The sequence below is a fragment of the Notolepis coatsorum genome, assembly GCF_963971535.1.
Source record: "Notolepis coatsorum genome assembly, chromosome: 10".
Classification (NCBI taxonomy): Eukaryota; Metazoa; Chordata; class Actinopteri; order Aulopiformes; family Paralepididae; genus Notolepis; species Notolepis coatsorum.
In genome coordinates, this window is record NC_140174.1 from 75,484,507 (window position 1) to 75,512,211 (window position 27,705).

Below are 27,705 nucleotides of genomic sequence, written 5' to 3' on the forward strand. Positions count from 1 at the left end.
TTTTTTTTTTTTTTAAACTTTGGCCATTCCCCTGGCTCTTTTATACGTTTATCGCATTTATTCTGGTCAAGGATGACCGACAGAAACAGGCTGAAAGGGTTCAGATGGGGGGGAAGACACTCTGGGAAAGGCACGGCTGCAGTCCGGGATTCGAACTCGCTAAACCCCAGATCCGTGACGAGCACGGTTGTCCCCGGCGCTGAAATAGCGCTCGCGGTACGTGGTGAGCTACTGGAGCTCCCCCTCTACCAAACTTTTATAAAAGATTTCCCTCTCTTTCCTATACCTTTCACATTCTAGGAAAACATGCCTGACAGTTTCAGTCTCTCCACATTCACACCGCCCATCTGGATGTTTTCCCACAATGCACAAGGTACTGTTCAACCCAGTGTCCCAGCCTCAATCTACACATCTTCACCCTATCGCTCCTAGACCCATATCCATCCACCTTGATTTTGACCCGAGGCTGAGAATTGTTGAATATATATATATACACAAATGTTCTAGAATGTTTGGTTATGACATCATTCTGTGACATCACAAATGTTCTAGAATGTTCTATTATGACAAAGACGGTTCAATGACTTTATCTAAATCCAATCAATATTCCTAATGCCGTTTCAATGTAAGGTTATAAAAATAAACATATGTAGAAGGGTGGATTATCCCTGCTTATGGGAGTAGTGATACACAGCCACCTGGTAGCAGGATACAATGGAGTTGGATCTATCTGTACCCCCGTCTTTGGCCCGGAACGTCGTTCTGGAGGACGTGCAGCAGGAGTGGATGGGGCCCAGGATTTACTAACCTGGGGGGTGGTACTCTGGTCTTCCTCGCCTTCCAAGGCGGTCAGCAGTAGCTCCCCACACACTCTCACTTCCCCCAGTACCTCCGTCAGCCCTCCCACACCCGGTGACTGTCAGTTCAATAGTATTATTGGGCTTCCCTTTAAGCAGTACCCTTCCTTGACCACCTGTATAGACCCTTACTGAATATGCTGTGAATGGGGTGGAAGGGTTAAATAATTATACCAGTCACAAGTATTTACCCAGTTGTTAGGTTAGCATAGGATCAGAAACAGACACACACACAGTGCTCCCAATTACGTCTACTTTATATAAAAGCCTGGTCAGTTATCAGTTACAAGTTGTACTTCAGATGATTCATATAGCATGTATTCATAAACGGCACCGGGTGCTCTCACTTGTATTGTAGGGGAACACTATTCCCATCATAGGCACCGCATGCTCAATACATTAATAATAACCCCGCTTGGATTAGGGGAGACCCAGGCACAAAGTAGGTAGTTCATTGGGAATTCAATAACATCACAATAATACAAAAATAACCAGTTAACTGTGGGCCCACTTTACCAAATAAAACCTACTCTAAAGCCGGCTTATAATGTTTGGGGTACCCCTTAGACACTGGTCGGTAGCGTTCGCTTGAATGGATATTGCTGTGGGCACACGAGGTACCGTTGTACTTAGCCAAGATGGCGGACCCACTCTCATCACCTCTCGTCCGGGTGACAAGATGGCGTCGGGCGATCCCGCGAGCACAGCCAGCGGGCTGGGGTGAACAGCATGGGCAGTGGTGAAACTGGAGGAGCGTGCTGTGTTGTGAAGACCTATGCTGGTGGGGCGAGGCGTCCTCTGCGGTGTCGGGGAGACGTTCCACTGCTGGCTGCTGTTTGATGCTGGCGCGCTCTAATACTGTTTGGCTACCCTAAACTGTGGGTCTTAGTGCACCCTCCTGCTATCGTCTGTATTACTAACGCAACATGGCTGTATGCACCACCGGTCTTCAGCGCTGCACGCCCGGTAGTATACTGGAGTCAATGGAGCCGTTAGCAGCATACTAATACACCGCACACATTACTACTATAACCCGTTATCTATGGACGTTAGTCCTTCTTTCCGTATCGCTTACTCACACACTATCGCTGGTACTTCTAGGATAACACGTCAACTAGCAAGTACTCCTTATCACCCGTCGCTCTCCAACGGGGCTCTTCAACATCACTCCTTCAACGGGGCTCTTCCTGAGCACACGCCCGTTGCGACTGTTCATGGTCGAGTTCACTGTCGAAGAGAGCTTCCTGGTGCTCCGCCCTCCAGGTAATCATCTCTTGCTCGTTGCTCCTCTCTCCTCCGCTCCACCTGCCACCACTGCCCCCTGCTGGCAACCGCAACTGATCCCACTATAGGACCACTCCAGAAAGGGAGAAAGATGCTTCAATGTTATGTTAGTGATCCATATCGAAGCCGGAGAAGAGTAGCACCTTGCCTCATTAGTAGTCCGGGCGAGATATCAAAAGGAACACTGTTTATCACACTTTATACACACACAGTGGAAGTAACAGTTAGTCAGCACTTCTGAATACTTAGCAGAATATTCAGGATGCTACACATAGAAACATTCATATAATACAATAACCTACATATATAGCTTTGGCTCCTCTACAATCCATTTTGAGCAAGTGACATGCTTTTGCAGGTTACAGTATCAACTAGGTTTTGCAGTTTGTACTAATTGTTTTGAGAAATGCACTAACTGTTGTGCAAATGTAAATAGTGATGTGAGAAATGCACCAAAGCGACTGAGAAAAACTGTAATGAGGAATCTTCCTATGTACTTGGCCTCTTCTTCCTCTTCCCCTGTTTTGTCCCCTTCCCCTTCCTCCCCGCTCTTCCACGATGCTGACCTTCCATCTGTGTCACAGTATTGTCGAAATACTATGTCCTGCTCGGTTCTATATGTTTGCCAATTGAGGGTTCATGGGATTCAACTCTGAGTGACTGTGGAGAAGAGGCTTATCATTGGTTACTAATGCTTCACACACTCTTCCTCATCTGAGCTGAGGTTCACCTGAGATCAATTGTTACATTTGGTAGACATTTTCAGGAAAATAAATATAAAGAAATGTATACGATTTTCTTGACAGATTTTGACAACTAGTTCAACATTTGTGTATATGTAATGACTCAAGCAATGAAATGAGGACTATTAGTTTTATAGGGAATGACTATTCAGCAGTCATAAGTATAGTTAATTTTGACTGACATGACATAAGCAAATGATAATGTTATAAAACAATTGATGCATGTCCAAAAGCATTTGCAATTTGTTGGAAGGAATGAGAAACTGCTACTATGATGTGCACAAATGACTAAATGTTGTGGAGGTTAAACTAACAGTTATGAGAATTTGTAATCTGTTCAGAGTAATGCACCAAAGCAATTGAGAAAAACTGTAATGAAAACCATGGATTTATGTGTATAGACTGCCACAACAGTCCCCCCACCCTCCTCTCATCATTACATCAACCTGAAACGTTTACATCTTGATTTATCAACATGCCACCTAGGGGACATCTGGCCTACATTACTACCTAGTTTAATGTTCAGACTCACACAAGTATGTAAATATGACAAAAATTACTGGATGATCTATTTAGTCGTGTAATGCAAGCTATGTATACACATATGTGTCACTCAATCCTATTTAAAGGTAGTAGAAGCTGTAAGGAAGTGACCTCTAGGCAAAATAGCCTTCTTGGTACTGCATTCTATTTAAATTTTTTGTTTTGGTCTACTGTAGCTATTATATATATATATAGGTATAATATAATAAATAGCTATATAGTAACTTATTATGCTGTGAATTTCTCCAGATATCTCTTGGCAGAGCCAAAAATAGCACCCTTTGTATCTTTGGTATTGTTTTGATCTGATGTGTGGGTTCGATTTGAGTGGGAATAGGGGAGTTTGATTGATTGATTGAAAACTTTATTAACAGATTGCAGAATCAATACACACAATTGTTAAGGGGATGCAGACCAGAGAAAGACTTTCGTCTTGTTTACATCAGGGTCCCCCATTTTCAATTCATCAGGACATATATGACATACATGACATACAGATAGACAGTACTGCTACATCTATACATTTATGACATATCAGATTTGCAAATACAGTACTGTTTGTGATACAAAGAGTCCAGAAAAGGTATACATTTGACGTAAAAACTGTACATTGGAGGAGGTTGGGTAGGGAAACACTGTACAAGCAAAACTGTACATTGGAATATTGACAACCATACTAGGTAATTTACTGTACATTGGAGGGGGGAAACACTGTACAAACAAGCAAAACTGTACATTGGAATATTGACAAAACCACTGTACATTGGAGGGGGTTGGGTTAGGACATTTACAGGGGCCAGTTTCGAATTGCAGTCTCCTGTAGGTGTTCTTTGAGAGTGGTTTTGAAAGTGTGTAGTGATTCACATTCCTTTACAGCTTTGGGTAGGGCGTTCCACATTGATGTGGCATAATTGCGAAACGTGTTTAGTCCCTTGTTTGAGCCGAATCTGGGTTTGACATGATTTGTGGAGCTCCCTCTGGTGTTGTGATCGTGGTATTCACTGACCTTTGGGAAGTATTTTGACATGTACATGGGTACCTTGGTCGTGTAGTGTATCTTGTAGACCAGGCCCATTGCAAGTTGCTGTACTCTGTCGTCTACTCTAAGCCATCCTAGGTTGTCAAAGTGGGCAGGGGTGAGGTGGGTTCTAGGAGTAAGGTCAAGCAGTAGTCTGACCAGTTTGTTTTGAGATGTTTGTAATTTTGTTTTTAGCGCCTTTGGTACCATGAGGTGCAAGCATAGTCGTAGTACCCTTGAATGAGTTCTCCTGCCAGAGTTCAGGGTATTCTTGTTTACCAGAGAGGAGATCCGGTACAAGAATCGAGTTCGTTGGTTGACTTTTTTTATTACATTGGATGCCATTTTGTCACAGGAGAGATTAGCCTCTAGGATGGAACCCAGGTAGGTAATTTCATCTTTACTTGTGACAATATTGTCACCCACTGTAACTGAGAAGCCGTCGGTCTTGCTGAGTTTGTTATTTGAACCAAAGAGAATGGACTCTGTTTTGCCCATGTGTAATGATAGTTTGTTATCAGCGATCAGGAGGGGTTGCTATTGCTGGCCACACATCAGGCTCTGCCAAGAGAGGTCTGGAGAAATGCACAGTATAAGAAGTTACTATATAGTTATAATATGATATGTATTATATAATGTATCTATGTAGTAACTTACTATACTGCGAATTTCTCCAGACTTCTCTTGGCAGAGCCTGAGGTGTGGCCAACAATAACAACCAATACCCCATTCCCACTCAACTCCAACCCACACATCAGACCAAAACAAAAAATGTAAACAAAGTGCAATACCAAGCGGGGCTCTTATTCCTGGAGGCCGCTGTTTGACGGCATTACAAGTTCTACCTTCGCAGAATAAATGCACAACTATTGAAATGACTGTGGAAACAAGTTTATTTCTATCTTGTCCCATGTACAGAAAGAATCCATTTACAGTTTACAAACAACTGACCAGGTTTATGAAGCTAATGACTTTCCACACAGAATGTAGCTTAAACCTCCCAACCCACGAGGATATTGTACTACTAGAGCCCCCACACAAGGTAGCATCCTCTCTGCATAGGGGTTCAGTACCTCCAAGCCTCATAACCTCATGTGGAAATCAATTGTGATCGGTACACTGTGAAGCGGTTCACAAGTTCACAATGTTGCTCAAATGGGGGGAACAAATATTTAGTGAAAACAGAGACCTATAAAATTAAATCTAGCGAGGAAAGCTACACAACTCATGTCATATATCCAGTCCAAAACATAGTAGTTGTTTTAGGTTTTTTTTTTACAGCAGAGGACAGAACAATTCAGTAGGAATCCTTTCACGACCACATTGCTCTCTTGCCACTTTGAGTTACATCACGTTTCATTTTGTACTGTAGGCGAACGGATACAAGCATTATGAACAGCAAGCAAGCGTGAAAAGAAGGACCAACATATCAGCATGACCTCAGTACAGTCGCAAAGATTTACAAACGTTTTCAGTCCAAAATGAACATTATCACTCTCCATTACAGATAGCTGAAAACAAACAAACAAACAATCACAGAGATTGGTGAGACATTGTCTTTCACTTTTTAGCACTCTGTGTTGGCAACCTATCGAGAATCAATTCATAATAATGACACAGCAAATAGTTCACAGTCGATATGCATCATAGGCAGTGGTGATGCTAACTATGGTGGGAGGAGCCTGTTGGTCAGTATGTCATTGTTGTAAACATTTACGACCGGAAGTGAACTGGTTAGGACTGAATAGCGTGTGTGTGTGGGGGGGGGACTCAGTGTATATTCATCTAGGCAAGAGTCAGTTTTGGCAACATAATTTCCAATGCGTCAGTGCATCACGTTGTGCCAACATCCTGGATCGTTTCGCAAAAAGTTTCATTTTTAAAAACACCCTATTTCTACATATCACATGCACATACAGCATCATATATACACAGAAAATCTCATATAGTTCAAGAAGTTCATATCATTTACGAGTCCAGTGAAAAAGGATTGATGCAAGGAATCATGAATACAAGGACATAATTAGCCGCAAAAGAAAAATGTGTCTTCCATCAATTTTGGCAGGCATGCTCTCCAGAGTGATGTGCGCCTGGTATTACTGAAATGCAGTGTGCTTATTGTTCCCTGTCGGTTTTGACAGGGTCGTTTAGGTGACTTGACTGTTATTCACTAACTGCATTTAAAAAAAAAAAAAAAATGACCTGCATGCCTGTCACTCAACTCTATGTGAAAGAAGGCACTTACAGGAACGAAGTGGTAAAGGCCCTGTCTAGAAACAACCCCCTTGCTATTGTAGATCTCAAATTATCTTCACAGGCGTAAGCCTACACGTACAATGTTGCTTTTGCTGATCCGTACGTGCAGAGATCGTCACAGATTTCTCCGGGATAAGGGTTTGTCTATCAAGTGTTTCGGGGGGGGGCCTTCTGCTAATTTTCATACATTCATATGCATGCAACCTTCCTACATCAAGTGGTCTTTCAAATGCCAGGGAGTCTATTTACATAGAAAAATCACAAAGAAGTTTGTCAGCAAAAAAAGTCTCAAAAGGAGAAGAGGCAGAAATGCATTATTTTGGCAGAATTGTAGATCACGACTAGAAAGTCCGGTCCAGTCCAGGATGACAAGAGGAATTGTGAACATGATGACCAACGTTGAAAATTAGCACTATCGGAATTATTAATCACAAATACATAAACACAGTACAGAAAGTAGGGGAAATCAGTTACGTCCCTGAAGGAGCAAAATGCACGTTTCACGTTGAACTTCATAGTATGTGTGACCCCCTTGATGGGGGCATCAAAGAACATTTCACACTATCAAACCATTGAGCTTCTCAAGAAGAAGAAAAAAACACATACATGACAATTTGTCAGCACATTTGGGGCTTTGCAATACTATGGGCGTGTCCTTTAGAGAAACCTTAAAACTTTTCCTACAAGAAACAAGGGATTACAGGTGCACATCTACAAATCTCAATGGTGGGCTTTTGTCTGTGTGAAGCACAAGTCCAGGGAAGGAAACACCAATTCCAATTTTCTAAGTGTCCAACTTTCCCCATATAAAATTCTTATTTTTATTCCCGTTACTGGATTAATTCAGTCCATCATCGCGCAATCGCTAAGTGCTTTATTCTTTCAACTTATCTTCTTCTCTGTAAGATGGCTATTTCCAAAGTCGGTTTATGCAAAGGCTCAGACATCGGATGGGTGGTGTATAGGTGACAAGATTCATATTCAATTTGATGGGTTTCAGTGAACAACACACAATCTCAGTGAAAACCGATGGGAGCAATTGATAGTGATACTAGGAGAGTGATCTGAAAGTGCAAAAAGCACCTGGCCAGAAGCACAACGCTCAAAGGAAAAGCAGCCCGTCAGCCTGTGTAGCTGGTTGTGCTTATTGTGATCCTCCTTTCCTTAAATAACACTCTTCTTTCTGCTCGTCAGTGTTTGAAGTGGGCTGAATGATTGAATGGCCTCCCCGTTGGAAAGATTGTTAAAGTTCCAACGTTCTATGTGATAGTGCTCAGGAAGCTTTACTTCTTGGGGTGGAAGACCATGAGAGGCCTGTCTTCAATCTTCTGCCATGGGCTTTTCTTGTTCTCATCCTTGTCATCGGGATCGTCTTCAGGACTGGTCATGGAGTCGCGTCGGTTCTCGCTGTTGCTGCTGCGGCTGCTGTTGACGCGACTACGTCCTCTCCTGGGGATGGTGGATCCTCGCGATGATGGGCCCTCGTCCAGTAGAGGAGTGAGGGAGTTCTCCTCAGGTGATACCGGACGTCCTTCACTACTGCTGGGCTCGCTGTGGTCTGGGTACGCTAGCTTGGAATAGGTCTTCCCACTGCTGCTGCCGACGGCGTGTCCTTTGCGCCCCCCAGTGCCCCAGCGTTCGTCCTTGCCCTTGCGGTTCGCCGCAGCCATACGTTCGTGGGCCTCCAAGGGCGGTTCAAGGTTGGCGTCTCGGAGGGCGTCTCGGATGGCGCTGCCGATTACGCCTCCGAATCCACCGCCGCCACCGCTGAGGTCGTTGCCAACATCAATGTAGGAGTGGCGCACGTGGGCATTGGCACGTCCATCCAGGGAGATGAACCATGCCCGAGGGTGCTGCTTCACACCAAGTTCCAGAAGTTTCTTCTCGGTCATAGCCTGGAGTTCTCCATTCATCTGGGCCATGGTGGAGTCGTTGAAGAGGACAGGGATTGTCATAGGTCCACCGGAGGAGTCAGAAGCCCAGCTCGGTTCTTCAGAGTCATCGCCTTGGGATCCGCCATGCTGCTGCGGCTGTCCTGGCTTCTGGGAGTGATGGTGGTGGTGCTGGCCTCCTCCCATCTGTGCACCATCTTTGTCCTGTTCCTTTTGATCTTTGCTATCTTTACCAGAGAAGTCGGATGAAAAACGCATGTAGTGGGCCGGGATGACAAGAGTTGGGACCATGCTCCGATACATATTCTCCTTCATCTGGTCAATGGAACTGCAGAAGATGATCTGGCCCGGCTGGGTGTTGAGAGAGGTGGGTCTGGCAAGGTTATCTGCTGCTGATGCAGAATAATCTGGAGGTTTGTCAGACTGGGTTGGCATGTAGCCTTGGAAGCGAGGCGGGGATGGTGGATCGGAGGAGTATCCGCGATTGTCATTGGCGTTGTGGTGCCGGTGATACTCAGACTCCTTGTCCTCCATGGGGCTGTAGCTTCGGCTGTAGTCGTCGTGCAGTAATGGGTTGTCCAGGTTGTTGGTCTCTGTGGCGCGGGTGACCTTCATGGGGAAACTTTCACCCCGCTGGGGAACTGTAGCATTTTTCCCCTTGGAGTGTCGCAACTTGTGGGCCGGGACATGCTTGGCAAAGTCCTCCTTGGAGCTCTGGTAGTCTCGAGATGGGGACGAGTCCGGTTTGGCAGCATCATTGGAGGGCCCGGATTCAACATGGCCTCCACAGATCAGATTTAGGCGGGACATGGATGTGCCCTGGTCTCTCTTGGAGCCATTCAAATTGGAAGAGAGGGGCTTGCCCTGCTGTCGCCGTGGTTTCAGACACTTCCGTCTAAAAAAGGCAAACAGAGAACGAAAGTCAGAAATTAAAGCATAACCTTAGCTACTAACTACCCGGGGTTCCCCCAGGAAGCACCTCAGAACGAGACAGACATCTACTGTATATCTATTCATAATGTAATCACCACCATCATTATCATAGCCATAATCCTCTCATAATTGCTGTGTTGATAGAAGCCCAAAAGTGAGACCTGCGCCTACGCTCCCCACACCTGCAGTAGTAGAGCAGCACACAGAGCAGGATGAGCACCAGCAGGGCTAGCGAGGCCAGGATGGAGAGCAGGAACAGGGTGTGGTAGGTGGTGATGTCCCTCAGGCCCGGGTGGCCTAGACCCATGCCTGGAAGGAAAACCATGGCACAGAGCTCACTCAGAACCCGAGAACCTGCCTTCCGTTGGGAAAGTTCACTTCCCTTTTTTTTGTTTTTGCTTTGGTTCATACATTTCAGCAAGATCTAAGAAGATGTGTTGAAGCAATGGCTGGTTCGAGTTGCTGCCATTTTGCTTCCATCTGTCTAGTGCCCTCAGATCTCTGAAGGGGAATGAACCAGAGCTCAACAATCTGAAAGGGAAGCTGGAGAATTTGGGATGACATAGAAATTGTTGAAAAATATGTTGGATCAATTGGATTGAGGAATTGATGTAACACTGACAATTGCCATCATCCAATATCACAAAGACATGAATAATGCACCACAGCGTTGTGGCTGAGTAATAAGCAATCAAGCATTTTATGAGAAAAGCGCCACATAAGATATGAAATCCTACTGTAGTGCTAACTGATATCATAAAAGTAAAACGTTATGAATTTCAGCTCTGAGCGACAATGCTAAAGGAAGACATTACACCACAAGTTCCCTTTGGACACCTACTGGTCCAGTAGTGACATTGGAGATGGGAAAACAGTACAAACTACAGAGAGCCGGCTGAGTGGAGATCAGTACCTGAGGATGTGGGGAAGGCAGCCAACCAGTAGCCCAGCTGAGGAACCACTACATTCCAGATGAATTGCGTGCCTTCCTTTTTGATGTACCCGGTTCCATTCCTGACCCACAACCCTGGAAAACAACAACAACCAAAAGCCACTTGCATTATGTAAAAGCTATAAAAGCAAAGGCACAGAATATAGTCAAAGGAAAATATCAAGTTATATATATGTGTAATATATGTATTTTTCTTTTAACTCCATTGCTAATTACTGGATTATGTTTTATCTAGATCAGGGGTCTCAAACTAAATTTACCTGGGGGCCGCTGGAGGTAGAGTCTGGGTGAGGCTGGGCCGCATCAAATATATATAATTTTTTATTTATTTTTTGCCAAATCAACTGCCTCTCTTTGTTAAATACAACAAGCAATGCTGTTTGTTATTTAAGATGAGGCCGGACTCGGCACTGACAGATTTGTGTTCATTGTGCTGCTTTTATAAAGCCTCAAATGACGGTTTACAATATTTCATGAAAGCAAAGTGTTTTGTTTGTCTATGATGTAAAAAGGTTTAAACTGTACAGCACTGACAAAGTTGAACAAAGTGCTGTACAAGTCCCACAACATAATTTTTATATATATTTTTTTATAACTTTGATGTCAAGTAGGGGGCCACAAAATATCATCCAGCGGGCCACAATTGGCCCGCGGGCCGCAAGTTTGAGACCCCTGATCTAGATAGAGCTAAACAATTATCATAACCAATTATATATGTATAATTCTACATCACAACTGTTCCATTCCATCATTAATTTATACTAAATTGGGTACATCTACAAAACAACAAAGGACATCTCATGTTCTCACCTGTCTTGGGCTGGTACACCCAGGCAGGTACACTTGTGGCAATCCTGTTGCGGGTGTCGGAGGGCAGGGGTACAGACACATGGATCGGGTCCGAGACCTGGATGGCAATGCCATCTCTGTCAAAGAGCTGGATGCTGACCACTGCCAAGGCGGTCAGGTCCATCCATCCTATTTCTGCCCCTAAAACAGAAGAGAATGTTGTTACCTGTATTTGCTGCGATATGACTTATCCATATCATGTTACATCATTTCATGGCATTGCATGTTGTATCAACACATGACTATTAACACTTTAACTGCCGAGGTTAAATTCATGATATACCATCCCTTGCCAGCTCTATTTGTCTATGGAGAAGTTCCCCTTCTTTGCAGGGCTATAACTTTTTAAATTATATTGCTAGATTGCCATTATTAGGGCCCATTCAATGTCCTATATGTATTGTTCAGGGTGTATGAACGTTAAACTTTTTCATTCACATATTCATACTAAAATATGGTCTAAAGTATAAGTATGTTTTCATCTCTTTCTGCAGCTTTCTCCAGAACGTGATTTATAGCCCCAAATGCATTATATTGATGATGAAATACAGTTTGATAGCGATCTGTGCCAGATAATAAATTTCAACTGGATGTGGTTCTGGAAGTTACTACATGTCATCTGATGTTGACCGAATGGGCGAGGGGGCGTTTATAATTCCGTGGGCAACGTTATACCATTCATCTAATGTGGGACATATGTTCATCATAGCAGTTTATATCGAACACGGTAATACTACACGCTAAAACTCACCCCAGTCTCCTCGGGCCGTTGGGCGATCAGCGTGGAGTAGACAGTTTTCCATTATGGGATGTCGAAATACCCGATCTATTTCCAGGTTGTATAATAGTATATACGTCCAAATCATGTTGTTTTTTCGAGTTATTTCCACCGATCGATGTTCACTGTGTGAAGACTGAGTCTCTCTAACATTAGCGAGTGCCCGGACCACATATGGAGTGAGTCCTGCCGGGTTAAAGGTTGACATCCGGTTTCGATCTGCCGATCGGCCACCAGATGGCGCTCTTGAACCGCTAGAGGATTGAGAGGCAATCAGAACTGTGTGTCAAGGCTGCAGAGGGGAAATATGATTCCGATCACAGATTTTTGAAATATTGATATCAAAGACGAGTTACGGCGTCCGCGGCAACTTGAGCATGGCGGGGAATGACGAGTTCCGGCGTTTTCGGCAGTTAAAGTGTTAAATGTGAAAAACCAGTTTTTTGGTTTATAAAAATCTAGTTTCCAAAGTGTTTTTGGGACACCTCACGTGGGATTTCAAGTGCGCTTACATGATATCACATGTGAAACTTTTCCTTTCACATTATATCACCTGTAATCACATGAAGATCATGTGAACGCATCACGATTATTACATGTGATAATATGATAACATAGAAATTACACATGGTAAGCATGTGTAAGCATACTTACGTTTTTTTATTGTGTACATTTAGTGTGACGTGTTCCAAAAACACATTGGAAATGCATGTAATAATATCGAAATCACATGGCCTTTCTGTAAGATATGCCCTTGATATCAGTTACAGTACATAACAGTGCTCTATATTCCAGGACAGGCAACACTGTTTCAAAGTGTATTCCTTATGTGTCATTCAGACAGATACTGAGGATACTTGCTACTTTTAGCTGAACTGTAGTACAATATCATGCCTTCTCACAACATTTATTATAATTCCCTTGTCTGCTACACCCACTAGGGAACATAGTCCCTTAAAATTATGGTTCTGGTTTTTGGAACCCTAGCCTTATGTTCTACTTACCAATGAATCCTTTCTTAGCACAGTCCATACTGTTCATCATACTAGCTCTGGCTAGTTAGCCACAAACTAATGCAAAGTCAATGGGGTCAAGCTGCTGTCTGTAAAATCGACTTTGTGTGCACTGTGGAGTAGATTTAAGTGCGCCTCGGTCAGCCTGTTCACACAGGAGCTTGACCACTGACTTTGCATTAGTTTGTGTGTATCAACTGAGTGGCCACTGAGGTCACATCCAGATGAAGCACGAGTAATATTGCATTATTGTTCCGTTTACAGTATATGAAAATGTACTGCCGCTACATTGAGCAGTATACTAGTATTTGATTGCAATCTCGATAGCTGGTTGATTTTAACTGGTTTAAATCTGATAGTTGGTTTGAATTGGTTACTTTAAATTGATAGTTGGGTGATTTAAACTGGTTTCGGTACTGCCATCGTTGTGCTAAATAAGGGTGCTAACTGACAGGCTCAGGCCACAGCTGTTATAAGAGCTAGCCTGTGTTGTAAATAATCATTGTGTTTCAACGGAGCGGCAGCTGAGGTCACATCCTACGGGCAGCTAAAGCGTGAGTAATAATATTGCACGCTTAATATTCAGTTTACAGTATATGAATATGGACTGCTGCTACATTGAGCAGTATACTAGTATTTTGACTGCAGTCTCGATTGCTGTCATTCAGCCCCCCTCCCCCAAATTCCAGAAGTTAACCACAGGTGTCTGCCATTAGTAATACGAGCTAGATATAAGTGATGCAACGAAGACAAGGGAGTTGTCCTGTAGGAGTTCTCAGAGGAAGTACGACCTGATCTGAGATATCACCCTACAGACGGCTAAGTAGATCCTTACTTATTAACCTGAGAGATCACCCTACAGACAGCTAAGTAGATCCTTACTTATTAACCTGAGAGATCACCCTACAAACAGCTAAGTAGATCCTTACTTATCAACATGAGAGATCACCCTACAGACAGCTAAGTATATCCTTATTTATAAACCTGAGAGATCACCCTACAGATGGCTAGGTAGATCCTTAGTTATTAACCTGAGAGATCTCCCTACAAACAGCTACATGTAAGTAGATCCTTATTTATAAACCTGAGAGATCACCCTACAGACAGCTAGTAGATCCTTCCTTATTAACCTGAGAGATCACCATACAGACAGCTAGTAGATCCTTAGTTATTAACCTGAGAGATCACTCTACACAGCTAAGTAGAATCTTACTTATTCAATTACTGACTCCTTTGGCTGTACTTTTTCTTTTTCCCTTCTTCACCTTCTGAAAACCTCCTTATGGTGTAGTGGTTAACACTGTCGCCTCACAGCTAGAAGGTCCTGGGTTCGATTCCCGCTTGGGGACCAGGTTGCCAGGTACCCAAGTGGGGTATCTCCTGAGCCTTTCTGTGTGGAGTTTGCATGTTCTCCCCGTGCTTGCAAGTGTTTCCCCTCCCAGTAAGATAAACCCAATGGAAAAACATGCAGAACAGATTGCGGATATGAGGAATAGCATGGATTGTTCTACGGATTCTATCAATCAACAACACCATTGGTAAGTAGGAAATAAGGCTATGGTTCCAAAACGCAGCCTATTCCTTTAATTTCTATCCTTAAAATAACCATATTCATTGAATAAGAATAAAGGTAAATTAATAATAAAGTAGAATTGTACATAGAATAAGTCAAATTAAGGGGCAAAACACCAGAATTTTACAGTTAAAAAAAGTTACAACTCTTTCATTTAAATGAAGTTCCTTAACCTTTACCGTGGCATTATTGATTAAGGTGTTTACCCCAGACTGAAATAAATCTCTGCAATGTTTTAACCACCCCATGTTTTATATTAAGGGGGGGGGGTGCATAGAATATGGCGATTTTAAGTCATTTTTCATTTCATTTTTTTTTTCGTACATGGAATTGTTACAGTCCAACAGTACATATAGTTCACTTAATATGATCCACTAAATTCCATGGCCGAAAGGAACAGGAAGAAGAACATTCGTATTGTACCTGCCCCTATACAGTACAATGATAAGACTGTTCATAGTGCAATGTTTACCAAACCAAACAAAATGTACATACTTATTTCGCAGAAATGGAAACATCAACACAATTCAATACATTTTGTGTATCTATCAGTTAAATAGCATATTTACTGAGGTTCATTCATTTATACACACACACACACACACACGTATCTATATAATGTATTATTCTATATTATACTTCTATATACGGTACTATACTATTATACTATATCATTGTATTATTATACTATAACTAAATCACACTATTTATACTACACTATATTTGTATACAGTATTATACAATATTTTTATATATTATTATTCTATGTTAAGCTGCTATATACTACTTTTTGACAATTGTTCCCTCGTGAACATTGGGTTTTTTTGGCACTCACCTGAGCTATTGGTCTCCTGGCCCAGCAGGTAAGGGAAGCCGCCAACCTCATACTGGCTCCTGGCTGTGGTGAGCACAGCAGACAGGGCTGTGTAGTTGGAACTGGCTGGCAGCTGAAGGGACTTCCTCTGGAGCTGAACCAACGGCTGGTTCCGAGCACCTGTGGAGGCAACAGTCCCCCCTGTCAGTGGCGATGTAGGAAACTAAATGGGCCCTCTGCCATTTTCGCTCAACACTCTTTTAGTAAGGTGTATAACTATGGCTATTTGCACTCACATTCATGGAAGACTTAGGGTATGCACAGTGTTGACTTTGTGAGGTGAATTTGTAAAAGACTAGTAGCTGCAGTTGTCATTGCTATGGTAACAGCAGCAGCAAATGACAAGAGTCACTGAAACGTTGAGCTGTGTGAACAGTCTAGAGGCCTGGGAGAGCAGGGACAGACAGGGGTAAGTGGTGTGAAGTGAACGCATCTCCACTGTCAAGTGGATACAAATGGATTTGGAAAATGGTAAATAGGGTAGTTTTAAAACATAGTTTTAAGGGTCGAGGATGTATTGTCTTATTTGCAAATCTATCGGAAAATAATAAAAAAAAATTAAGTAATCTCACTTAAAAAAGATTTTTTTTATGAAGCTATCTGAAAGGGAATCTTGTGTGTTTCCATTTCCACTCGTGTGTGGACGTCTTCTCCTTTTGTTCGATTTTGTTAAGAAGGGCTGTGATTGGAATATATATTATAGACAGGTTTCTCATCCACGTCAGACTCGGTGTGCCCACATCAAGGAGGCACAAAGGAACACAATCCTGGTCAGGACAATGGGGCAGAGTACAATTATTTGTATTTGTTAGCCATGCTAGCGATCTAAACAATCAATCCATGCTAGATACAGTATGTAAAAGGCGAAAGACTCACACATGCTGTATTTAATTCAAGACAACTAATTTACCTTTGGAACTGCTGCATGTTTTTTTTGGAAGAAACTGTATTCATTGGTAAAAAAAAATTTGTAACAATGCAATTAAAGGTTTGATTTCTCTCATATTCAAGGTAAAGCTGATAAACAACAATTAATTATTTATTTACCTAGAGTGCCAATTCTTGAGGGCACTATTTGTGCTGGACTGCCATGAAACAGCATAATTCATTACCCTTCTAACGTGTTATCGAAGCCATAGTACTAATGGTACCTAAGAAAAACAAGTCTGACTAAAAACTATTTTTAGTCACAAAATAAAATAAATATAATTGTTAAAAGGTTAAGTTGGATGGATGTTTACGAATTTCACTTTGATTGATATTTAATTTGCTTAGTATGTATCTACATCTGTGTTTATAGGCTATGTATTTGTGTATTTTTAGTATATCATTTAAACTTTTCTATAAAAGTCCCCTGTGGACAGGTGTTGTAAATGAGCATTTCCCTACAAACACTAAACTCACCTGGTCTTTTGTACATACATGTATAATACAGTTCGAATGCTAATGCTCGTGTAATGTACAACAGTTCTACTGCTCCTGTAATGTCCATATTACATGTTTAATACAGTTCTAATGCTCCTGTAATGTCCATATTACATGTATAATACAGTTCTAATGCTCCTGTAATATCCATATTACATAATACAGTTCTAATGCTCCTGTAATGTCCATATTACATGTTTAATACAGTTATAATGCTCCTGTAATGTCCATATTACATGTATAATACAGTTCTAATGCTCCTGTAATTTCCATATTAAGTTCTAATGCTCCTGTAATGTCCATATTACATGTATAATAGTTATAATGCTCCTGTAATGTCCATATTACATGTATAATACAGTTATAATGCTCCTGTAATGTCCATATCAAATAAACGTAACTCAACTCAACTTAAAAGTGCAACGGGTAGTTTTTTGGGGAAAAGCTAAGCTCTGAAAAGTTAAAATAAAGTATGATATATCTTTAGTATTGAATACATAAAGTATGATATGGTGTTTTTTGGACTTGTGTCAAGATTATAAACTATATTCAAGCATTTGTAGATAGCTATTGTAGATTATTGTAAACTACCCGGTACAGCTTTGATGACATAATTGCCACTCATTACAGAAATGTTGGTGATTGAAGTGCGCCCCCTGTCTCTTGTGTGGTACTGCAGGTGTGGAATGTGTATCCAGTGATGTAACTGACGTCACTGATGATGTCGTAACATTATGTTTTAAACTCAGCCAATCAGTCAATGGTGTAAATGTGAATGAAAAACAAATAAAATCGAAATTATGAATTATGGGTGGTTAACACTTTGGTTGCCTAAGGTTAAATTCATGATATACCATAGATTGCCAGCGCTATTTGTCTATGGAGAAAGTCCCCTTCTTTGCAGGGCTATAACTTTTTAAATTCTATTGCTACATTGCCATTATTAGGGCCCATTCAAAGTCCTATATGTATTGTTCATTGTGTAGCAACGTTAAACTTTTTCATTCACATATTCATAGTAAAGTATGGTCTAATGTATAAGTATGTTTTCATCTCTTTCTGCAGCTTTCTCCAGAACGTGATATATAGCCCCAAATGCATTATATTGATGATGAAATACAGTTTGATGGCAATCAGCGCGATATAAAAAATTCCAACTAGACGTACTTCTAGAAGTTACTACACGTCATCTGATGTTGACCGGATGGGCGAGGGGGCGTTTATAATTCCGTGGGCAGCGTTATACCAATCATCTAATGTGGGTCAAATGTTGATAATAGCAGTTAGTATCGAAGACGGTAACGTTACACGAGTAGAAATCTTATCATTATGGGATATATTTTTACCCGGTCCATCTCCAGCTTGTATAATGGTATATACGTCCAAATCATGTTGTTTATCGAGTTATTGCCAATCGATCACCGTGTAGCGTGACGAGCCAGAGTCCCATGAACTATAGCGAGCGCCCGGAAGTACTACGGTCGTCATGACAACCTCTATTCAACATCCTGTTTGGCGATTGCGCCGATCGGCCATCAGATGGAGCTCCTGAACCGCCAGAGAGCTCAGTGGGTCCTGCTGGTGGATCTCAGGCCAGCGGAGGGGACATATGAATCCGATCGCAGATTTTTGAAATATTGATATAAGGACGCTGTACAGCGTCCCCCGGCAACTTGAGCATGGCCAGCAATGACGTGAAAAGACGTTTCATGGCAGTCAAAGTGTTAATTATGAATATTCATGTCAGAAGTTAACACAAAATTTCAAGTGAAAAAGTAGTGAAATAAGTACAAGAAAAGGTCATGAATAATGAATAATAATGTTTTAATATATAATCAAAACAGCTTGGTTTCTTACCTGGTGAACCTGACAGGACTTGGAGAGCGTCATCATACAGAATGAGGGTGCCTGGCCTCTCTACTAAGAGATACAGGCTGACTGATGCATACACTGGAAGAAGAGAGGAACCAGGGTTAACACAGACCCCATTAGCACGATATTGACAACATATCATATTGTGATTATCCTGGCAGATATTGTGATTGCAATATGATTTGCAATATAACTTTTGAATTCTAAGTATGAAGTATACACTTCCTTTCAACAAGGACAGGTTAACTTTTTATTTATTTAAACATTGTCTGGCAAGATATTTTGACTAGTCTACACAGGCCATAATTTCATTGATCACTTTATGTGCCTGCATCCTCTCAACAGGCTCCAATACAATCCAATGGGCAATTGTTTTAGTATTCAAAATACATGTCTTTTTCCAAAATAGGACCTCTATGTTCTACTCATATGTTCTACTGAGGAAATGGTTGCAAACCATACATCATATCAAAAGTTATAATGACACATGTAACAAGGAAACTTAAGATGGCACAAAGCTATGAAAACTATGAAACTCATTATAATGTTTGATGCATGTATATTTTGCAACATAGTTCCTAAGAAAATGTGTTTGTCTCTCTCTTTTGCTCTGTTTGTACACTTCCTTGTTTACATCCAGAAACGTGTTGCTTTCCGTAGGGCCATTGTGGTCCAATGTGCACACAGTGATGGGCAGTAGCTAGCTACAAGTAGCGACGCTACATAGCTTAACTACAATTCTCAGTAGCGTGATGGTAGCATCGCTACTTTTTAACCAGGGTAGCGGTCTCTGTAGCGGAGCTATTTATAGAACAAAGTAGTGACGTAGCGACAAGGAAACGCTACACGCTACTGTCGGGAGAAACAGTCTAGAGTACTATAAAGATTTGTGAGGAGAAAAAAAACTCCCCGTAAAAAACCCACTATGATTGGTTGGTTGGTTTAGATATGAGTATGATGACTCACGATTGGGTATGGTAGGCCAAAACATTACGGGTAGGCCAATCAGAGGCAGGATAGGGCGGGACTCCAACCCGCAAATCAGGAAGTGAAAATCAAAACACAGACGTACTGAATGAATGCAATTTAACGGATTACATGAACCAGTCCGCGCTAAATGGCAGAGGGGTTCGATGGCATTGATGAAGATGATGATGTCAATAACAACAATGCCTCTCCATGGCCCTATCTGGGACACATTTATGAGTTTGACTGAAAAAACGGCTAAAACATATGCTGCTATCAACTTCCTACACGTCCAGCACTAACTTGAGAACACATTCAGGTGAGCTGATGAAAATCAACTGTTCCCAAACAGCACACAAGTCAGTACACTTTTTGTCAACAGCTTTAACTAACAGATAGCTGCTATCATGATGATGTTTCACTGTAGGCAGAAAATGAACAATATTATGGGGTGGAGAAAAGAAAAAAAAGAGGGAAAAGCAGTGGTTCTCAACCTGTGGGACAGGACCCCCAGGGGGGGTCCCCACATGATTTTGGGGCCATGGAATGTTTTGTGAGTTACATATTTAAATACATTTGGTCATTTAGCTGACACTTTCATTCAAAGCAACTTACAAATTGTGTACAACAAGTCAGGAGGAGTGGTACATATCTAGCAGCCAAGGATAAGTAGTATTGTTTGTCAGTGTCAAGCTTGAGTGTTATACTCTGAGTACATACTGTAGTAGTATAGACATATTAGCATAGTTGGTAGTAGTATATACATGGTAGCATAATACTAGTAAAATGAAGTAAAACAGTTACAATTCAGATATTGAAGAAGTGTGTTTTTGGTTGATAAAGTGGGCAGGTTTCAGAAGATGCAGAGTTTAGGGATAAATAATACATAAAGATAGAATAGAAAAGAAAAAGACCATTACTGCATCAAAAGTAATCAACAAACTATACTATAAAAACTGATAAAACCAAATGGTCTCTTTCTTTTCTTTTGTAGAGGCTGCACCCAGCTAAACTTGCCTTCCTGGATTTTGTACATAATACAAGTTCATGTTAAAAGGATGACACAAAAAGCCAGACCGAGGGCTTGTTTCAGTTTTATAATAAACAATCAAACTGAGATTTTTTTGCCTGCCTATTTGTTTGGTGGAAACTTGATCACGAAGTAAAAAAAAGAAAAAAAGTAGTGCCGATGTAGCTAGCTATTTTTGCCATGTTCTTGTAGTGTAGCTTGCTACATTTCTCTGGGGATAGCTTCCATTGTAGTTGAGCTATATTTAATCGAGAGTAACTTGTAGTGTAGCTTGCTACATTTTCCAAGTAGCTTGCCCATCACTGTGTGCACATTGATTTCTTTGACGAGAGGCTACGTCTTTGTTAGCACGATCAGGAGATGGATTTACGTTAGAGGTTTATGACCGTTTCTGTACAGACCTTTAAAATGTTAAAGTCAGGGAGGGGCCCAAATGGGATACAATATATATATATATCACTACTGTCATCAAGTGGGGACCCACCACGGGAAAGAAGGCCAACATTTTGAGTCCCCAACCCATAGTTTGAGAGACCAGGCACTACGGCAATTGTGAGAACAATGCAGAGAGGTGTGTAGGACATGAGTGCGTCGGTAGCAGCACTTCCCAACTGAAATTACTGCAGCAATCCTGCCGGGAAGCTGATTGGACAACATGATCATCAAATAGGATCATCAGAAGACAAAAAGAAAGAAGGGGGGGGGGGGAGATACTGCAGTTTTCTCTAGACCAGTGGTTCTCAAACTTTCTCACATCAAGATCCCCTAAACTGACACAAATTAAACCACAGAGCTCCATTTGATATGATTCTGGATTTCATATATATTTTATTACAGAATTATATGTCTATACTGTAGATGAGGACATCATTAGAGGAGAGGGTGAAGCCTATGAACACAACACTCATTCATCATTCCTTATGGTGACATTAAACTATTCTTAATTTTGGAACCCCTTTAAGGACCCCACTCTTGGAGAACTAACACTCTAGACACGCTGCTCCCCCTCCCCAGGGGTCACTGTGACCGTGACACTCACAGGGGATGCGGCTGGAGTGCCATGGCACAGAGTTGGTGACGTAGTCCTGCTTGGACGCCGTAATGATGACCCATGTCCCCGGGCGGTACGGGAAGCTGACTCTCAGCACGCCGTCGCCGGCCGCCTGGCTGGACGCCAACACAGTCTGGTTGCCGTGGACCTCCACCCGAGCCTCGGCCAGAGGAGAGAGGTCGCTGTTGTCGAAGACCTGGACTCTGATCTGGACCTCTGGAAGACAAACACAGAGGGCGAGCTTATCATTTCACATAGTCTTCTGCCCCGTGGTCTCAAGGGTATAATGTGGACCTTGTGAATTTGACTCCATCTTGACTTCTCTTTGTGGAGGGGGCTTTCTTAACATATTTATTCCCTTAACCCTTTCACTACAAAGGGTCAACCCTTTCACTACCACACTACAGGTTAACCCTTTCACTACTACACTACAAAGGGTTAACCCTTTCACTATACCACTTCAATTTAAGAATGCATACAGCATATAAATATATATATTCATTGAATAGTTTATTGATTTAAATGAATAACACATACAATTTAACAGGTATACATATATATATACACATTCTTATTAGGTTGGATGAAGTTGCCCTTTAAGGGAATAACCATATTATTCCCATGGCTTCCGACAGTGCAATCAATATTTATGAACATGACAACGCTCTCCCAAAGCCACAGTGACCAGAAAGCTGAGACTCATACTTGAGTGACGTCATCAGGTATAAAGTCTGCAGCAGCTCCATAGAGTGAACGCGCCTGCAGGGATTCTCTGGGGATAAGGGGATATTTACTGGTTTGTACCTGATAACACGCAGTAGGATGAAATTCATGAGGGTATGAAAACATCATACAGACATGAAAAATCTGTCTCCCATTGGCTTTTTACCTCATGACGTCATGAGTTTGTAATTTGAGTTCCTTGCTAACTAACTGGCTTTGGGAAAGAGTTGTTCATGTTGGTCACAAATATTGATTGTGCTATAGCTTTTCTAACATCATGAAATAGAATAGAATAGATGTTTCTCAGGAAGAGCATAATGCAGGTTTACTGTATTGATAAACGTATTTGAATCCTTTTCACTAAATCAAAAGTAGAAATTTACTAGGTCTTGTAAAGTCTGATTACAGTATTAAAACAGTAATACACTTGTTTTGAGTGTGGCACAATATATCAAGGCACTCTTTTCTGTCCTTCAAATCCATAATTCTGTAATGATCTAATCCAAAATAACCTATAAGGAGCCGGATAGCTTTCTACTGAATGCACAATCTTCTCGTCTGACTCTGGAGAAGACAGTACGCGCATCGTAGGGCTGAACGATTAATCGATTTTTAAATTACGATTTTTTTATTATGCGATTAGCAAATCGCAAAGCCTGCGATTTGGGATACATTGAGTCTGATTCAAGGTTTTTTCTTCCGTGTCAGTCATGCTCACCAATCAGAAGTGCTGTGCTCTACGTGTACCAGCCATTGCTCACCAATCAGAAGTAGCCCAAAGTAGCTAGGTATACGCCCAACAACAACAACTTGTGAAACGCCTATGTGTGAAGATGTTAAGATGGTTGAGTGAAAAAAAAAACATCTGGCGGTAGTCAGGTTAGTATTGCTCCATCACATGTTTTAAATCTATTACAAGATGAATATTAAACTGAAGCTTGACTTTAAAGCAACCCAATGGACGTTTCATGCAAGTATCATTTCATCCAAGCTGCATTTTACAATAAAACTCTGTTGGGCTGCTTTAAAAATAATTATATCGCAAATTGAATCGCAATATCTGTCAGAGAAATCGCAATTAGATATTTTCCCCAAATCGTGCAGGCCTACCGCATTTTACCATAATGTTGGCGCGTTCTTTTAACATCTAATAATAAACCTTGAGAAAGCAAGCTGTGTCAAATCATATGAAGACACTGAGCAGAGTATATACTGTATATGTCAAGTCTCTTTTTGGACATTAAAGGGGAAAACACAACTTATTTCTAAATGAAAAGCTCAATGCGATGCATTCATTCACCTTTTGCAGATGGCTGGAAAAACAGACGTGTCACATGGCTATTTGTACCCTGTCATCTTACAGTAGTTCTTTTCTTCAGCTCTTTGTTTTGTTGTCTCCGGCCCGGAACATTTTGTTTCTCATCTTGCTCCATGGGGAGCGCAGATATGGGTCATGCTGGGGATGTTGCCATGGGTACGAAGACAATCCAAAACCTTGTTGCGCTTCCATGTACAGTATTTTTCCCCCTGTGGCGCTAGAAGCTATTGGCCCCTCGATATACAGGGCATTTCAACCAACGTATCCTCGCAAATGGGTCATTCAGGCATTGAGATGTGTGTGTGTGCGAGCATTGCGTGTGTGAGTGAGAGTGTGTGAGTGAGTGTGTATGTGCACACTGCATGTATGTGCGTGTGTGTGTGCATGTGTGTGTGTATGTGCGTGTGTGCGTGTAGGTGCTGTCCTCCATTACCATAATTGGTTCAATAAAGGCTCCCTTGTGTGTGTCGAGAGGACTTCCTCAATCTGGACAGAAACACTTAAAGCCCTGTTGGCTAAAATGGTCCAGTTGATAGAACAGTGTTGATGTGAGAGAGTGCCAGTGGCGTCGAAGCAAATGGGTGGCAACTCATCACTCAGAGACTTGATGAAGGTTAATGACTTTATAAAGACATCCACTTGGATATACTGCTGTGGTATATACACACATTGGATTATACCATGGAGGAATTATTACAAAATGAAATTACCATCATACTACTATAATACTTTTTCACAAGGAATGGCTTCTTATACTGTAGCTGGTCGTGAATAGAAATTAGAAACACGTTTTGCCAAATGCCAATCATTTTGACAAACATCTGGGGTCCCAGCAACTGAATGCATACACCAGTGATTAGTGAAGTAAAGACCTTCAGGCTGGCATCAGCCGAGGAAGCACCCAAGACTGTCTAATGAATGGTATATAGGACATGCTCAATGTGTTCATGTTCCTTCTAAGTGTTTTGATGTGCAGGGCCTAACATAACATTAGGTGGCGGGGCCACCATGTTCAACTATGCCTGGATATCGATTAATTTACAAATGTATCGAGTACATAACAATGGGTTACTCAAGCTGGCTATCGTTAAAATACGCCTTGTAACAAGCAAGTTCTTTAAAAATATCTTCTTAAATATTATCAACCTGCATCAAAATGTGGTTGATCAAATTTAAAATATTATCACTCTAGATTAGAACCATTTGGAGGGCCAAAAATAATGTTAGAGAGGGACAGATTTGGCCTTGCAGCAGTTGGTGGCCCTGCCCTATATGATGTATTTGGATAATATGGGTTCCACTCTATTAATAAATAATAATGAAAAGGTGCCCATGCAGAGATGGTGTAGTCAGTGGCTCAAACCACCATCTCTCGGGGACCGCGTGGACTAGCATTGAATCTAGCCTGACTCTGTCAGCCTTCCTCTCTCCACCTGTCTTGATAAAGAAAAAGGATCAGGCTAAACAATAATCTGTAATAAGGTTCAAACCTATTATACCCCCCCAAGATAGGAAGCCCCCCCCCCCCAAGACAGGAAGCCAACGGTACTTATTCCAACAGTACAGTGTGCTCTTCAAAATGTAATAGACAATGGAGATTGTACGCCTGCTGCAAAACTATTCAATAGAATGGGAGCAGCATTTTTCATGATGCCAGTGCACCTCAGGCTAATACACACTGTCATTGATGTACGAGCGAAGATTACGCGAAGGCCTCGTCTACAGAAGGTTAGGCCTGGCGTTATTTTGCAGGACATGAGAAATAGGCTGTGTTGTGTAGAAGGCTAGACGAGGCCTAGGCAGTCGGAGCTTCTCAAGCGACTCGTCAGGAACACTGCGCATCGAGAAATAATAGCAATAGATTTATGATTCATGGGGAGTAACTCATAAAACACAGTGCAGCCTCTCCAATAATATCATTCAACCGATTCAAATAAGGGTTTGATATGGCCACATCCATGGAGCGACTATTTCAATTATATTCAGCTGATGCGCCTAAAATATGATTTTTTTTTAATAATCAAAAATTCAACGCATCTCCAATGCAGTTAAAACAGACGAGACATGATCCACGAGAATTGGACGGCGGCGTCATATATATTCACAGTTGTCAACAAAAGCCATAAAATGCAACCACTCCCATCCTCTCATTGTGCTGCTGCATCCCCATATGGCGAGCTTACCAACGGCTCCCTGGTCTGGAAGAGATTTGGCGAGCGCCTCCCGAACCGTGCAGATGATGGAAACGAAGAGGAGCAAACGAGAGATGTAGTTGGGTGGCATCCTTGCAACTACATCTCTATTCCAAAAGCGGAGGCCATGTATCCATATTTCTCCCTGTTGTTTGCTGAGCTGCTGACTATTCGGGGATTTCTCGGATGCCTACCCGCTGACATAAGAATGCTGCCGAGATACTGCCGACAGAAGGCTTGCCTTGTTTTTATTGTCTATGGGTGGAGAAACAAACCTGTCCTACATTACCCTCTACTGGGCTCAAACGGTATAGCTGCGAGACACCGACCGACAGCACAGTTTAGTCAGTGTTCACATACAGCTAAGGTTGATAGTGTCTCTGTAAACGAAATATATATATAAAAAAAAAAAAAAAAAAAATTGATTTAATTGCATATTCTTCTGCTGGTGGGTCATTGTGAGCTGTGGTGGCGGTTGGTGCGCTGACTATTGGTCTCTGGACTGAGTTTTATATTGCTATTATACTGGAAAAACACAAATGACAAATAATTAATTACAAGTTAATCATTAAATCTATTTAGTTTGAGACTAGTTTATTATAGCTCAATTAAACATTTTTATTTGATTTATTTATCCTTTATTTATCCAGGAATGTCCCATTGAGATACAAGATCTCTTCTTCCAGGGAGTCCTGACCAACATGGCACACAACAAGTTTCAACATAAAAACAAGGGCATTAAACAAAAAACAATGACATACAAATCAAATACAAATACAGGAGGCCATTTGTGCAGTGGGAAGAAGCATAATCAGATCAGCAATAGCATCAGGTAAAACAGTTACATGTTTCATGAAGGGCTAATCGTGGCATTCCTTTAAAAGCATTCACAGTAGGAAGTGCCTCTAGACAAAGTTTCACTTGCAGCGTATTCCATAAAAAGGGAGCATAGTGGGAGAATGCAGCGTTACCAAGCTCTGACTGCATCAAATACTGCGGCGGGCATGGTCATGCTGGACCTACAAAAGACCTTCGACACTGTCAATCACTCCATTCTGATTGACAAGCTAAAAGCAATTGGTTTCGATAGTCTATCAGTGAGCTGGATGCGATCCTACCTTGAGGGGAAGGAACCGATGGTGGAGGTAAACTGTACCCTATCCCCCCCCCCCCCCCACACAGTGAGCTGTGGTGTTCCACAAGGAAGCATACTAGGACCGCTACTGTTCCTAATTTATGCAAATGACATGTCGTCAGCTTGTGACTGCAACTTGTTCTTGTTCGCGGATGACTCAGCCCTGCTGGTCGCTGACAAGAACAAGTTACAGGTTGAAAAAACCCTCAGCTCAGAACTCGGCAGAATCTGCACATGGCTCGCTGATAACAAACTATCATTACACCTGGGTAAAACAGAGTCCATTCTCTTCGGATCAAATAACAAACTCGGCAAGACCGACGGCTTCTCAGTTACAGTGGGTGACAATATTGTCACAAGGAAAGATGAAATTACATACCTAGGTTCCATCCTAGAGGCAAATCTGTGACAAAATGGCATCCAAGGTA

At 41.8% G+C, this 27,705-nt stretch overlaps 1 protein-coding gene across 1 annotated transcript; it reads right to left on the reverse strand.

Annotated features, from left to right (window-relative positions):
- Positions 1-5,331: 5,331 nt before the first annotated feature.
- On the reverse strand, positions 5,332-26,312 carry fam171a2b (family with sequence similarity 171 member A2b). Its single transcript, XM_084322825.1, has 8 exons — positions 26,134-26,312; positions 21,898-22,125; positions 18,848-18,940; positions 15,527-15,685; positions 11,289-11,468; positions 10,440-10,553; positions 9,709-9,835; positions 5,332-9,488 (listed from the first exon to the last, which is right to left on the reverse strand). The coding sequence occupies exons 1-8, from the start codon at positions 26,231-26,233 to the stop codon at positions 7,985-7,987; spliced, it is 2,505 nt and encodes an 834-aa protein (XP_084178951.1). The 5' UTR covers positions 26,234-26,312; the 3' UTR covers positions 5,332-7,984.
- Between the last annotated feature and the right edge of the window lie 1,393 nt (positions 26,313-27,705).

Bases quoted from the DNA above. Each gene is read 5' to 3' on its own strand.
- fam171a2b (XM_084322825.1), bottom strand. From the start codon at position 26,233: ATGCCACCCAACTACATCTCTCGTTTGCTCCTCTTCGTTTCCATCATC. The intron at 18,941-21,897 runs GTGAGTGTCACG...CTCTTCTTCCAG, and splicing joins GCACTCCAGCCGCATCCCCT to TGTATGCATCAGTCAGCCTG. The intron at 10,554-11,288 runs GTGAGAACATGA...GTTGTTTTCCAG, and splicing joins GGTGTACCAGCCCAAGACAG to GGTTGTGGGTCAGGAATGGA.